Genomic DNA, 15,259 nt, shown 5'->3' with positions numbered 1-15,259 from the left:
TTCATAGATGTGGCACATGGGCTTAGTTGCTCCATGGTATGTGAGATCTTCCTGGATCGGGGATTGAACCCATGTCTCTTGCATTGGGAGGCAGATCTTTACCACTGAGCCACCTAGGAAGCCTGGGAAAGTGACTTTTTTTATAGGAATCCTACAGCAGACAGTGGCCAGGTGGGATTGAGGAAGGATAGTATGGAGTGAGATTTGAACAAGAATGTTGGACCTTTTAACAAAGCCTCAGGAATTCCCTGGAGGTCTAGTGGTTAGGACTCCATGCTTTCATTGCCAAGGACCCGGGTTCGGTGCTTGGTTGGGGAGCCAAGATCCCACAAGTCTCACAGGGTGGCCAAAATAAAAAAAAAAAAGCCTCAACCGGCAACTTTTTAGTGTTATTCCCCATGGGCTCCCCCAGGGTGAGTGCTGAGACCAGCCTGACTGGAAGACAGTGGGTGGGCACCTGGTGTTCCCGTATCATGAGCAGATGCCATCGTTCTGTGTCACCCACACTGACCACACCCGGATCCCGAAGCATCGCAGCTGGGCTCTGGGAGGTCTTCGCTGTGTGTCCTGACTCTGACTTCATGTCATATTTACATCCAAGGCACCAAGACTTTCCTCCTTCCTGTGTGCAAACATGCCACACCTTTCACTGACCAAAGTCCATCTCACCCCTCCGTCAGTCACGCAGCTGTGGGGAGGATGGGCCTCATCACCTCTCCCCCAGTTTTACTAACACGTGAGCATATATAATTCGTATGGTTTAAAAAGAACCAGTTGCCTGCTGGCCATCGCTCCAGATCTGGACCATGAGACATGACCTGAAATCACCACGGGAGAAACTGAGGTAGGATACGAGGGGAGCTTCCTGGAGGAGGACTAGACAAGAGGCTTGGGGATGAGGGTATGAGAGTTGAATGCAGTGTTTTGAGGGAAATAGGGACGGGAGAGTACTTTTTTCTTTGGGTCTTTGGAGGTGGTTTGAAAGGAAGGGAAAAGGTCTCTGGACTTTTCCCTGTCCTTTTCTTCTTATCTGTCCCTTTGATTGTGGAATTTATATAACCCTGAAAGAGATGCTGGTTGGTAGAATGAACAGCTGACAGAGATGCTGATGCAAATGTCAAGTCATAATTAACAGCAGAAGCCAAACTCTTAGAGTGTGACCACAAGCCTTCAAGTATCACAGTGTGCTACTCGACCAGCTCCTGCAGCTTCTCTCAACTGAGAGCAAATCAGAGACTTTCACCTTTGAAATTTATGAAGCTCTGGCTTCTGACAGGGACACTCTGGCCTCTTAACTTTGAGCTGTAAAAATATTCACAGAAAGCTCTGAAGAGGAAACATGGTCTTTGAATCACCTGCTTCCTCCAGGTGTAGGAAAAAGAGTGATTTTATGTCTAGTAAAGACTAGGAAACCAGAGGGTAATGTGAAAGGTGATGTGTTTCTGGAACTTGTTGCAGAATGCTGTTTTCTGTGGTTTCCGTCCATGCAATGCTCTGTTGAGGAAGGGCAGGCGGTTCTTGGAATTGGAGGGCTGAGTTGTGTCCTCTGAGCCTCTCCGGGGCTGCCTCCTCCTTATCTGGACTGTCAGGAGTGGCAAGCCGTCCAAAGTTCCTGTGGGGAAGGAGGCCCTAATAGACGGGACGCTGGCAGTGTGGGATGGAGGCCATGGGCCCCCTGCGGGAGGACCGCCGGGAAGAGGGCGTCTGCCCCATCTGCCAGGAGTGCCTGAAGGAGGCAGTGCGCACCGACTGCGGCCACCTCTTCTGCCGGGCCTGCCTGGCCCAGCACCTGGAGAAGGCCTCGGTCTCCAGAGTCCGCAGCTGCCCCCTCTGCCGGAAGCCCTGTTCCGAGGGGGTCCTGGGGGCCGGCTATACCTGCGACAGCCACCAGAAGAAGGTGTGCTGGTTCTGTGAGGAGAGCAGACGTCTTCTGTGCATGGAATGCCGGGTGACCCCTGAACACAAGTCTCACCGTGAACTGGCCATTGAAAATGCCATCAGCCACTACAAGGTAACGTGAGGTCATCGTCGCTATCCCCCTGCCCCCACCTTCCCAAGTCACTTCTTTCTACTCCCTGCCCTTGATCCCGGGCATGTCACAGAGGTTCAGTAACTGACACTTGTCTTCCTTTCTTCTGCTTTATCCTGTTTTGGACCTTTGTCTTCATTTCTCTGTGTATATCTTGCTACTGATGTTAAAGTTTCAATGTATTAGTAGGAGTCTGAGAGGAGACACTGTCCCGTGACATCAGATTCCCAGGAAGCATGAACTCCTTACATTTCTCATCTGTAGTATGAAGGAGCTGGACTAAATAAGGCAAAACCCTTTTAATATTAATACTATATGGTTCCCTTGATTGACAGTACTAGAATGTTGGCCAGAAACGTAATCAGGTTTTGTTGATGTTTATTCGCTAAGTCATGGTCTGACTTTTTTGCAACCCCATGGACTGTAGTCTGCCAGGCTCCTCTGTCCATGGGATTACCCAGGCAAGAACACTGGAGTGAGTTGCCATTTTCTTCTCCAGGAGATCTTCCCAACCCAGGGATCAAACTTACATCTCCTGCTTGGCAGGGGAATTTTTCACCACTGAGCCACATTTACATATGTTAACAGTTATCCTGTAAATATATTGAAACTTGGAAATTAGTACATGATTCTCTTTTTTCCTTCTTCCTTTGTCTTTTTTTCCTTCCTTCCAATAGTAAGTATTTTTATCCTATTTTAAAAAACTTTTGGAGGGGGAGGAGCTAAGATGGCGGAGGAATAGGACGGGGAGACCACTTTCTCCCCTACAAATTCATCTAAAGAACTTTTGAACGATGAGCAAACTTCACAAAACAACTTCTGACTGCTAGCAGAAGACATCAGGCGCCCAAAAAAGCAGCCCATCGTCTTCGATAGGAGATAGGACAAAATATAAAAGATAAAAAGAGAGACAAAAGACCTAGGGACGGAGACCCATCCCGGGAAGGGAGTCGTAATAGAGGAAGTTTCCAAACACCAGGAAACCCTCTCACTGGCGGGTCTGGGGAAAGTTTTTGAATTTCGGAGGGCAACCTAACTGGGAGGAAAAATAAATATAACCCACAGATTACATGCCTAAAACCAACTCCCAGCAGAAAAGTACCCCAGACGCCCGCATCCGCCACCAGCAAGTGGGGGTGGAATGGAGAGGAGCGGGCAGCATTGCTTAGGGTAAGGACTAGGCCCGAATGCCCTGAGGGCAATCAGAGGGAGCTAATGCGAGATAGCAACTTAAACTGTGGGATAGCAAGAGAGAGAGAAAATTAACCGGCCAGAACACACTGCGGGCCAGTTCGCAGAACAAAGGAAGAACCAAGTGATCCCAGAGAAGAGCTAGCCAGCGGCAGACTGGTCCAGCCCCCGCCGGAGGCAGGAGGCAGGGGGGAAGGGAAAGGGGCAAACTCGGCCCCAGAGACGGCACCCCTACCAAACTGCAAACAGGCTCCCAGCTTCCAACCAAAGACTTCCTGAGATTCTGGATGGTCAACATCTGCCGGGAGGGTCGCGGCTAGAGGCCAGCTCCCGAGAACAGACACAAGGCGCACCCGACTGGCCCGGGCAGAAACTGAGGCTGGGCCCGCGGAGGGGAGAAGGCGCACCGCACCCGGGGAGAGTGCACCCGTCAAGCTCCTGGCTGCCTGAGCTGCTCGGGCGGGGAAGGCACAAAACGCAGGCCCAACTGAGTCCGCGCTTTTGTGGAATACCGGAAAACTGGAACTGCACGCAACGCAGGGCCCACTCCATATAGAGCAACCGTGAGCCTGAGCAGTGTAGACGGGGAAGCACACACCTGTGAGCGGGGGCAAACCCAGTATGGCCAGAACACTGCAAGCGCTCCCCACACAGGCCAGTGATATCTGTCTGCAGCGCCCCTCCCTCCCCACAGCACGACTGAACCAGCGAACCTAAACAAGAGACCACCTCCGCCGGCCTATGTCAGGGCGGAAATTAGACTTTGAAGAGACCGGCAAACAGAAGCCAAATAAACAAAGGGAACCACTTCAGAAATGACTGGTGCAACAGATTAAAATCCCTGTAGGTAACACTGACTACACCGGAAGGGGCCTATAGATATCCAGAAGTGTAAGCTGGAACGAGGAGCTATCTGAAACTGAACCGAACCCACACTGACTGCAACAGCTCCAGAGAAATTCCTAGATTTATTTTTACTTTAATTTTTAAAAAAAGTAAAAAACTTTTATCATCAAAGTGGTACATTCAGGCAATATTGTAATGTATAAAGTCAAAACTAAAAATCTTTCTTCCTGTTTTCCCCTATTCTCAGACCCTAGAAGTAACCATTGTTAGATTTTTGTGTATAATTCTTTCAAAAAATTGTGTGTATGAACACACTGTCTAAAACACAGACACACAAGGATTCTCTTCATATCTTTCTGTAACTCATTTTTATCATCTAAAAATACATCTTGGACATTATTTCATTTTCCCATCAGTACCTTCGGAGCTTATGAATTCAACAACTGCATGGTGTTCAGCTCTATGAATGTACCATAAATTGACTGATATTGAGTTATCTATAGGTTACTGCTTTGTTTTAAGATCACCAGAAATGTTGCAATGAGTATCCTTCAACATTTATTTTAAAGGGCTTAGAATATCCAAGATATATTTTGATGAAAGATTAAGATAGCTTCCAAATTATGATCAGTTTTCCTGTCATCATTTACTACGGAATAACCCATAGTCCCCCACTGATTTGAATCCCAACTTTATAGTATGCCATGGGTGCATATAGACTTGCGTATTTTCTTGACTCTATTCTGTTCTGTTCTAGTTCTGCCTGGGTGTAAAACCATTTTTAAAACTGTCCTTTTCCAATGTATTTTAGTGTCAGGTAGGTCTTAGAACTGTCAGAATATTCTTATTTTTCAGAATTTTTGTGGATATTTATATATGCCTATTTTGCCAATTAGCTTTAGCATTTTTCAAACCAATCTTCCCCCTCTCCCACCCCCAATTTAGTTTCCATTTGATTGGATGGAAAATTGACATATTTTCACCATGGTGTCTTTCTATCCAATAATGAAAGATGAATTTCCAAAGCCTTCTCTTAGATTCTTGACTTTTTGAACACATTTTGAGACAGAATGAGAAAGTGAGGAGTCCAGATCAAGGGTGACTATGGGAAGGGAGAGAAATAACTCAGAAAACCAAAGAGGCCAAGTTCTCTAGTTCTAACATCATTCCCTCTAAGTGCAGGGGATCACAGGAGGGTAGAGGGTGGTCTCCCACCTGCTGATGGGCCAGTGAATAGATAGGAAAATCTATTCACTCACTCAATGATTTATTCAGGTCTGTGCTTTGTGTATGATGTCATGCCAGGCATTGTTGGAACTATAAATATGATTCATAATCTCTGTCCTCTAGTCTACCTTTATATTATGACAAGGAACCTAAAGTAAATAAATAACAATATTTGTTTAAGAAAGACTTGAGTAAGTTCCTGCAGTGTATCAGTAACTACCATACATGCTAGGAATACAATGCTGAACAAGTCAGATGCCATCCCTCCTGCCAGGGATTTTCCCAAGAAAGACAGACAAGAAATCAAACAAATGACAAGTCTTGTATGATCTAGGAAGAAAACAAACAGGAATCAGAGATGGAGAGTAATGGGTGACCCATGTGGTCCATGAGGGCCTCACAGAGAAGGTGGCATTGGTGCTGAGACCAGGGAAAAGAGAAGGCGGCCAGTGGAAAGACTGGGCAGAAGGGAATACAGATTTGGGAGCCCCAAATCTGGAAATGTCTTGTTGCACTTGAAGAGTTTATAATTAGAGTGTGAATTGACAGCATCTACTGACAAATTAGAAGTGGGGTGAGGGAATGAAGGGAATCAAAAGATGACTTCATGAGTTTCTAGTGTGAGAAACTAGATGGATGATGGAAAGATAAGGACTGGGGAGAACAGGTTTGAACTAAACATCAAGTTCCATTTAAGACAAGTCGAGTCCAAGTTGAGACACATCAAAGCAGGATCTTAGATATGCAGCTGGCTAAGAAATCTGAATCTCCAAAGAGAGTCTGGGGTAGTATTCCCAGAACCTAGGACAGGGTGCCATCAGAATAAAGATAGTATTTAAGGGAATTCCCTGGCAATGCAGTGGTTAGGACTCCATCCTAATCCTCCCTGGTCAGGGAACTAAAATCCCACAAATCACGCAGAGCAGTCAAAAAAATAAATGAAAGTAAATAAAATAATTTTTAAAAGATAATATTTAAAACTAAGGGAATTGCTGCAATATCCCAAGGAGAGAGTCTAGGGAGAAGAGAGTTTCCAGGGCAAGGTCCCAAGAAAGGCCATCACTTAGATGTAAGATGGAGGGGGACCCAGTAAGGGAGACTTGGGCTAAGCCACTAGCAAGGCTTGAGAAAAGCTAGGGAAGTGGTGTTCCAGACGCTAAGAAGAGACTACAGAGTACGTTGAATGATGCTGAGCCATCTAGTTAGATGGGCGTCAGCAAAGAAGTGGATGCTGGGCTGGGAGGAGGCACACTCTTTCCATTGAAACAGTGGGGAACAAAATAAGGCATCTGCAAGGGGAGGGAGTCTTGCAGTTTGGGAGGTGACTCACGTGTCTGGATTTATTTCCTCAGTAATATGTGAGAAAGAACACCAGCTGTGTGGTTAGAGGCGGGGATGTGAAAGGTTTGAAAAGAGTGAAGCTGTGGTAGGTCGAATTTGGAAAAGTGAACCTATCTATGAGTGAAATCGAGTGGGACTGGAATGTGGCATAGAGCACCAACTTGATTTTTGAAACTAGGGATTTAGTGTTTTCAGTTCGAAAGATATTATGCAGTTTCGATACTTATTGCTTTTTGGTTTATTTTTAAATGTAGTAGCATCTTCACCAAATAGTAATTTTTGTAACCTGATGTTCTTGCTGTCTTTTCAGAAAGATTTTTCTTATACAATGTTTCTAAGCATTATGGAGAATTCCATGAAATTTTAATTGGTATCACACTAAATTTGTTGCCTGCATTAAGAATTATTACTTTTATGGGCCTACACAGTCTTGACCAATAGCAGGATGTATTAATATCACTAAGTGTTTTCCTTTATGTTGCTGAATCAGATGTTACATTTCTTAATTTAAATCTCATATTGAGGGTAGCTATATATTTTATAAGAGTAATTTTTTTGGCAATTGGTACATTGTAGATCCAAATGAGAGTCTTTGCTGAATTCATATATCCTTTAACTTAATTTCCTGACATTTTCTATATGTATGATCATGTGGACATTGTCAGGTTTAGTCACCAACACCATTTTTCCTCATAAAATATAGTCGATTATACCTTTCTTATCTATATTTTGGGACTTGTTCCGTAAGGAGCATGTTTTTTGAAAATTGGTCTTTTTGGTTTTTTGGTAACTATATAGGGAAAGGTAACTTTTTGCCTTCTAACCACTTTTTCTTTGATGCATATTGTTAGTAAGCCATTTGAGAGGATTTTCAGTGTTGCTAAGTTCTCATGTTTCATCACTACTTACTGCTCTTGTCAAAATTTTTTTATTGCGAAATCACATTTTAGGATCACAGACTTTAAAAAAGTATTTATTAATTCAAAACACAGCTTGAACCATTGCTTATCTTTCAATTTGTCTTTTTTTTCCTCAAACTCCCTGAGGAATATTTTAGTAAGATAAAAGTTTGTGGAATTTTGTTAATTAATTTTATTTAATTTTTAAAATTAATTTTTTAATTCTAATGAGTACCTTGTTCACATAATATGCACACTCTAAATATTATCTTAATGCAAAACTGGATGTAATAAACATTTTTTTTAAAAAAGGACTTTACCTTATTCATTTTGAATACTGTAAATGATAGATCTGAATTATCTTCGATTATTTCATGCATTTATCTTTATTGCTGCTATCTTTGCATCATTTTTTATTTACACAATGTTCATAGTTGACTGTAAACTCTTCATTAAATTTTAAGCTACTCCAGAAGACAGGACTGTGACATTTTGAACCAGATCTTAGGAACAGGCTTGACTTTGACAGGCAGAAACAGATAGCATTCCTGGCAAAGGGAAGTGAAAGAGAGGTGTGACTGTGTGGGGTGTGTTTGGGAAACCACAAGCAATTCCATTTGGCTCCTGTGAAGAACAAGGAGAAAGTAAGGAGATGGAACACAGAAAATATAATTGGGTTATGGGGGGTCTTGGATATTGGGTTAAGGAGTTTGGGCTTATCTTTGACAATAAGAAACTCTTTTGAAGACAGGAGTAAAACAGGAAAAAGACAATATATGACTGAGATTTCAAGTTGGATGACAGGCAGAATAGTGGGTCCAAGGACAGAAATATGGCAGTCAAGAGTAGTGGATTGCAGAAGAGAGTGAGGAAGAGGAAGAGAAGTTTGATTACTCCAGACTGAGTTTGATTACTCCAGACTGAGTTTGAACTGCCAATAGGGCAGTAGAAGATACTTAGGTCTCAGCTAGAAATAGGATTGACTGTTAGGACAAACATCTTTCAGGAAATTATGATAAAATCTGAAGCCTGAAATTAAGGACATAGTTCAGCAAAAGAAACGGGTTAAAGAAAACCTCACAAAGGTCAAGGAAGGACAGGGCGTGGGAGGTGGGTAGAGTGGGGTGGGGAGAATCACATCAAAGAAGAGGAGCCTGAGAAGAAGGCACCTCCGAAGTTTCTTCCCTGGAGTTCACTGGTGACCTTGGAGAGAGCAGTTTCCAAAGAGTGATGAGAAGCAAAGGCAGATGTTGGGGAGCAAAAGGGCCACGAGGATGTGAAGACAGTGAGAACCGCCTACTCCTTCAAGAAATGTAGTTGTGACACCAGAGAGAGTAAATGGAAGGAGTAACACACTGCAGGTTATTTGCTTGTTTCAACTTTGTGAGACCTGAACTCTCATGCTTACACAATTCCCCACCCCACCTGAGCCTCCGCCTTCACCAGCGAGGCCCCTGAGTGAAATTCACATGCCCTTCCTTCTGTTTTATTCCTTCTCTGCTGGGAAATGCATGCAGGTAACACCCAGTGGCGTGACAAATTTTTAACAATTTCCTAGTGACATCACTGTCTCTTCTGCTTACTCTTTGTTTGCATGAATGTCCTTGCTGATGTCTCACCCCTAGACCCTTGACTTTGGTTCCATCTTCTGAATCTCAGGGCCAGAAAGAACTTTCAAAGTCATCTTGTCCAACCCCATCCTCCTGTATGTCTCCAGTGATGCAAGACACTTCTTTTCCGAAGAGGAAGTGAAGCAAAATGACAGGGGAAAAAAAGAAAGAAATATCCCCCATGAACAGCCAACAACAACAAAATCCCCTCTCCCCCATTTTTTTTTTTGACCCAAGTTGAGATGGATTTACTCACTGAAACACACACTCTTTGGTTAATAGCACACTCTTACCTTTAGTCCAGGCTTCCCTTGTGGCTCAGTTGGTAAAGGATCCACCCTCAATGTGGGAGACCTGGATTTGATGCCTGGGTTGGGAAGATCTCCTGGAGAAGGGAATAGCTACCCACTCCAGTATCATGGCCTGGAGAATCCCATGGTCTGTACAGTATTCTGGCCTGGAGAATTCCATGGACTGTATAGTCCACAGGGTCACAGAGTCAGACATGACTGAGCAACTTTCACTTTCTATCTTTAGTCCACAAATCCCGTTTTTGTTTTGTTTGTTCCATTTAATTTAATCACTGTTCCTTTTTCTTCCATGGGTAACTACTTAGTGTTTGTTATATTTTTATTTGTAGACGGTTTACAAAACACACATTGCTGCACTGTGTGTTTATATATTGAATTAACAAAATTACATGATGGGACTCATTCTATTTCTTTACCTCACCCTTCTTTCCCCCTCAACTGGGCCCCTTGTGGGATCTTAATTCCTGAGCAGGTATTGATTGAACCTATGCCCTCTGTGGTGGAAGTGCAGAGTCTTAACCACTGGACCACCAGGGAAGTCTCTACTTCTTACTTTCCATTCTACCATGAATTTGAGATCAGTTCACGTTTTGTGGGTCACATGGTCCATTGTTTCTGATAGCTGCATAGTGTTCCACAGCAGGCACCTTCCTCATTTTACCCATCCATTTCACAGGAATGGACTTTATGTGATTCCAACTCTGTTACCACAAACAGTGTTGTAGCGTACACATTATCTTAGAACCTGAGTGAGGAATTCTCTGGGATTTTTATCCAGAAACGGGACCACCGGATCATAGAGGAAAACACACCTAGGTGGCCAAGACCCTCAACAGAATGCTATGCCAATGCACATCTCACGAGCCTGCAGTGTGGTTCTTATACCCACATACATCCCTCCTCCCCCAGGCATTATCCAATTGTCTAATTTTTATTCATCTGATGAGGGTCAAGTAATATTCCATTGTATTAATTTCCATTTCTCTAATCACTAATGAGTTTGGGCATCCCTTCTTCTGTAAATTAACAGTTCATATTCTTTCCAAATTTTTCTTTTGGTTTCCTGTCTTCTTATTTATTTCTCAGCTTTCCTTTTATTTATTTATTTATGTATTTATGGCTGCACTGTGCGACTCGTGGGATCTTAGTTCACCAACCAGGGACTGAACCCAGACCCACAGCAGTGAAAGCACTGAATCTCAACCACTGGACTATCAGGGAATTCCCTAGGCTTGCCTTTGATGTTCTGTATATAATAAGTCTCTTGTTGGTTTTAGACATTGCAGATATTATCTCCTAGTCTGTCATTTCTCTGTTAGTTTTGTCCATAGTGGTGTTATTGAACAGAAATACTTAATTTTTAAGGTCATCAAGTTAAATCATTGTCTCATGGTTTGTGCTTTGGGGGTTTTATTTAAGACAATTTTTCCCTACCCCCAGGCCACAAATTTATTCTTTAGCATTATTTTCTATTAACTTTATAGTTTTCCTTTCATGCAATCTTTAGTCCATCTAGAGTTCTGGATAGGCATCTGGCTTTAATTTTCTCTGTTGTTGTAAGCCAGCTTCTCAACACCATCTCCTACAGATTTTGTCTCTTCTTTTACTGATCTATATACTACTTTTTATTTTATTTTCTTTCAGTTTTATTGAAATATGATTGACAAACAGTAGTGTAAAAGTTTAAGATGTACAGTGTAAGATTTGATGTATATTCATAGCAATATGATTATTACAGTAGTTTGGTGAATATCCATTATCTCCTATAAATAAAGTTAAAAAAATTTAAAAAAAATTTCTTGTGATCAGAACTCTTAGGATTCACTCTCTTAACCACTTTCATATATAACATACAGCAGTGTTGATTATATTTATTGTGTTGCACATTCATCTCTAGTACTTATTTATCTTATAACTGGAAGCTTGTACCTTTTGACTGCCTTTATCCAATTCACCCTCTTCCTATTCTCTACCTCTGATAACCACAAATCTGATTTCTTTTTTCTGTTTGTTCATTTTGAAAGTATAATTGACCTGCAATGTTATGTTAGCTCCTCTTACACAACATAGTGATTCAATATCTCTATACATTTCAAAATGATCACCAGGACAAGTTTAGTTACAGTATGTCACTATACAAAGATATGACACAGTTACTGACTATATCCTCCACACTGTACATTTCATACCTGTGACTCATTTCTTTGTACTTTTTCTTTTTAAAGTCTTTTGCAAACATGGGTCTCTCCCTGAGCTCTCTCTTCTTTCATTTTCTAAATGTTCTTGCCCCAGCACCATACTGTTTTATTACTACAGCTTTATATGCCCTTTTATCTAGCAGGGCAAATACATTTTGTCACCAGTCTAAAAAGGGATGACAAGGAGATTGTTTGCAGAATCTTTTGCTGTCACCCCCACCCTGTACCTTTCTTCCATTTTGAGTCATTAAAGGCCTGTGTTGATATCTGTATCAGCTGTGTTTATTTTTGCTTCCTACATTGTTTTTCAAAAACCTGAAAGTAAATTTTTTAGAAACTGAAATCATTCATTATATCCCTAGTTTCCTGGATGCAGTGACCCATCCAGACAATGATTTAAGATTAAGAGAGAGGTCCCATGCCTTCCTGGGCTACAGGTTTACCTCTAGTAAAGGATTCTGGTCCATCCCAGCCAGGGCTGGGGGAGTGGTGCCAGAGGCTTTGCATCTCCTAAGTCAGTTCTAGCTAGATTGGCTTCACTTGTTGATGAGAAGTAGAAAGAGTTGCCAGTGATCAGCAACTTTTAGATGTTGGGAGAAAAACACCCTGAAGTCAGAGTAGAAAAGATTGTTACTATCTGTTATTCCTGTGTAGGTAAGGCTTAAAAAAACAATCTCTTTTCATCATCATCATCCATTAAATAAACTCTTGTATTTCTTCCCTCTAGGATGACACATAGAAAGCTGCCTCTTTTTAGGCAGAATTTTCCTTTAGCCTCATCCTGGGATCAGGACACCCACCGCCCTCACCCCCCAACCATGTGTTCCTTGGGCATCACCCTTACCCGTGGTCTGACCATCAGGCATGTCTGTCTCCCTAGGAACGACTCAACCGCAGGATCAGGAAGCTCAGAAAGGACATCTGTGAACTCCAGCGACTCAGAACTCAGGAGGAGGAGAGACTGCAGGCGATGAAGGTGGGTTTCTTAGAGTCTCAGGAAGGACTCCAATCTGGCCATCTGTCTGTCTAGAGCAGCCTGCTGCAGGGGAGGACCTGGAGGCTGGAAACATGGGTGCTGGGCTCCGTCTTGGGGTTTGTTGGCTGAGTGGCCTGGGGCAAGTCAAACCCTCTGAACTTCATGTGGTTTATATGGTCAATGAAAGCCAGTCCTGCTCCACCTGGTTCAAGGTGAGAATCAGAGACAAGCAGACTATCAGTTGAAAATTACTCTGCAAACCGTAGGTCTCTTTCTCGGTCTCACTGTCTACCTTTCTGTCTCCCTTGCTCACTTCAGTGTGGGGTCTCTCCTCACCTTATGACCCGAGAGGGTTAAAAGGCAGTGGGAGGATATAGCAGAGTCTGTGTATGTGTGTGTGTAACATGACACGTGTGGATGTTCACAAGGGTGTTAGGTGGGGAGAAGGTGTCCCTGCATTTTTGAAGAAAATGGCTGCCTCTTTAATACCCATGACATATAGAGTCAATGTTATGAAGGGAGGAGGACTGAGAAATCAGCATTCTCACTCAGTGTTCAGAGGCCGAGGGCTAGGCGGAGACTTCTGACATCAAATCTTACAGAATTCCTTTTCTGGAGTTTCAGGCAGACCATGGGACCCGCAGGCTGGAGGCTGAGCTGGAGCAGCAACCCCAAACCAGAAGACAGCAGGATGCCCCTGCTCAGTGGTGGCCAGACCAGCGGCAGGGTGCGTCAGCAGAGCTGTCCAGAATGCCTGGCATCTCCAGGGCATTACTCCACCTCAGCAGCCTGGTCACTGATCTGGAGGGGATGGCCAAGAAACTGGACACCAGCTTGCTGAAGGTGCATATCCTGGGGTGCCTTCCACAGCCTGGAATTCTCCCCAGATAGTGGGCAGTCTACCGTGTAGTATCCCTCTGGGAGGTGTAAGAAGAGACTTCTCTGTGACACGTGGTGGTGACCTGTCCGAGGCTGCCCAATGCTGGTGCAGCAGAGCGGGGTACACAGAAGGGGTGCGCCCCTCCAGTCCTCAAGGTGGCAGTCCTGAGTGCCACCCACTAGTGGGGTGGGGAGGGGACTTGGAGGGAACAGGAACCTAAGAACCGATTGTGACTCTCACTCCTTCTCTCCCCTAGGATGCTAGTGACCTATTGAACAGGTATGAGCTATCCCATCTCCCTTCCTACATGTGCTTCCACACACAAACCCACAGCAACCTAGATGTGTGAGTGGGCTTTCTCAAGGTCAAGGAGTTCCACTGTTCCTTTAACCTGCATCTTCATGCTACATGGACAGTGGAAGAGTCAACAGAATATGCTGAAGGATTTTTTGTTTCTAGGAGTGCTCCAGAGCAATTAGAGGCTATTTATCCCAACTTAGAGAAAAGAATCAACGAATCACTTGTCCAGCCATCCTCAGCGGCTCTGACCTCTTCATCCCTGGGCCATCTCATCTCAGACTCACCTCACCCTCCTGGCTCTCCTTCCCCCAACCTGTCCAGCCTCCCATTAGGTCTGCCCAGTGGCCCCTCAGACCTGCCATCTCCTGAACATGACCTCCATTCCTCGTCGCTAGAGCTGCGACCTGATGCCTGACCCTCGGACCCCTGGACAATAGTCACAGCCTCTCTCCTGAACCAGGCTTGTACTCTGGCTCCCACTGTAGCGGTCAGGATCCAAGACCTCTGTTTTCCTGTGAACTGATGGTAGCATCCATCTCTCACCATCTCATATTGAAACGGGAGCATCCAGACGTCTGGATGGTACGAGCTCACAATGGTGAGGCCACCTCTGCATGTGGAGCCCGCGCATCTGTTGGAAGAAACATTCCTTCTGAGCTCCTGTAACACCTGGTGTCTGCACCACTCGCCTGGCACTTTGATTGTTTTTGTGATGGACAGACTCTACAGTGACCTCTCATGACTCTCCCTTCGTGGTGTTCATACCCTTGTGTGATCCCTTCTCCCTGAGTGTGAGCAGAACCTGTGACTTGCTTCTAATCAACAGAATATGGCAAAGGGGATGGGCCGGCACTTCACGGACTGCCTTACAGAAATGGGATGCCTCCTTGTTAACATGCTCACTCTTGAGATTCTCCTTGCTGAATTGATGATGTGAGTGACTCTGCGGCCAGTAGGCAGCCTCCAGGAGCTGAGAGCAGCCTCCAGCCTTCAGCCAACAGGAAGCAGAGGCCCTCAGTCTTGGCAGCTGCAAGAAAATTAATTCTGCCAACTGCCTAAATGAACTTGGTTATGGATTTTTCTCCAGTCGAGCCTCCAGAGGAGAACCCAGCCCAGCTGACACCTTGATTGCAGCCTCATGAGACTCCAAGCAGAGAACCCAAACTTCTGATCCACAGAAACTGTGAGGTAATAGATGTCACAGAAACTATAATATAATAAATACAGATCAATGAATAGTACCTTTGTATATCAATTACCTTTGTATATCAATTATTTGTGCATCACTTCTTTGGGTGAGTAATAACAGTTACCCAACCTGCATCTGTCTCACTTGTCTGATGTATAAAATGGGACTATTTTTTTAAATGGGACTATTAATAATACCTACCTCATCGGGTTGTTGTGATCATTAATTGAGTTAATATATAAAAAAATATTTATTTGCAGTG

The 15,259-nt window shown here is 43.9% G+C and overlaps 1 protein-coding gene across 2 annotated transcripts; it reads left to right on the top strand.

Annotated features, from left to right (window-relative positions):
- Positions 1 to 1,666: 1,666 nt before the first annotated feature.
- TRIM40 (tripartite motif containing 40) lies at positions 1,667 to 15,259 on the top strand. 2 transcript variants are annotated; one of them, XM_020888866.2, is made up of 5 exons: positions 1,667 to 2,011; positions 12,533 to 12,628; positions 13,334 to 13,471; positions 13,765 to 13,787; positions 13,968 to 15,259. In XM_020888866.2, exons 1-5 carry the CDS (start codon positions 1,667 to 1,669, stop codon positions 14,221 to 14,223), a joined length of 858 nt encoding a protein of 285 aa, XP_020744525.2. In that variant the 3' UTR covers positions 14,224 to 15,259. The 2 variants fall into 2 exon arrangements, with proteins under 2 accessions (XP_020744525.2, XP_020744524.2); XM_020888865.2 differs by having other exon boundaries at positions 13,247 to 13,471.

This window comes from Odocoileus virginianus, chromosome 27, assembly GCF_023699985.2.
Source record: "Odocoileus virginianus isolate 20LAN1187 ecotype Illinois chromosome 27, Ovbor_1.2, whole genome shotgun sequence".
Classification (NCBI taxonomy): domain Eukaryota; kingdom Metazoa; phylum Chordata; class Mammalia; order Artiodactyla; family Cervidae; genus Odocoileus; species Odocoileus virginianus.
This window is presented reverse-complemented; position numbering and strand designations above follow the sequence as displayed.

What these genes read in the sequence shown, in the direction of transcription:
- TRIM40 (XM_020888865.2), top strand. Translation starts at nt 1,667, where the DNA reads ATGGGCCCCCTGCGGGAGGACCGCCGGGAAGAGGGCGTCTGCCCCATC. An exon ending in ATGCCATCAGCCACTACAAG is followed by an intron (nt 2,012 to 12,532) that starts GTAACGTGAGGT and finishes CTGTCTCCCTAG; the next exon opens with GAACGACTCAACCGCAGGAT. An exon ending in TGGACACCAGCTTGCTGAAG is followed by an intron (nt 13,472 to 13,764) that starts GTGCATATCCTG and finishes TCTCTCCCCTAG; the next exon opens with GATGCTAGTGACCTATTGAA.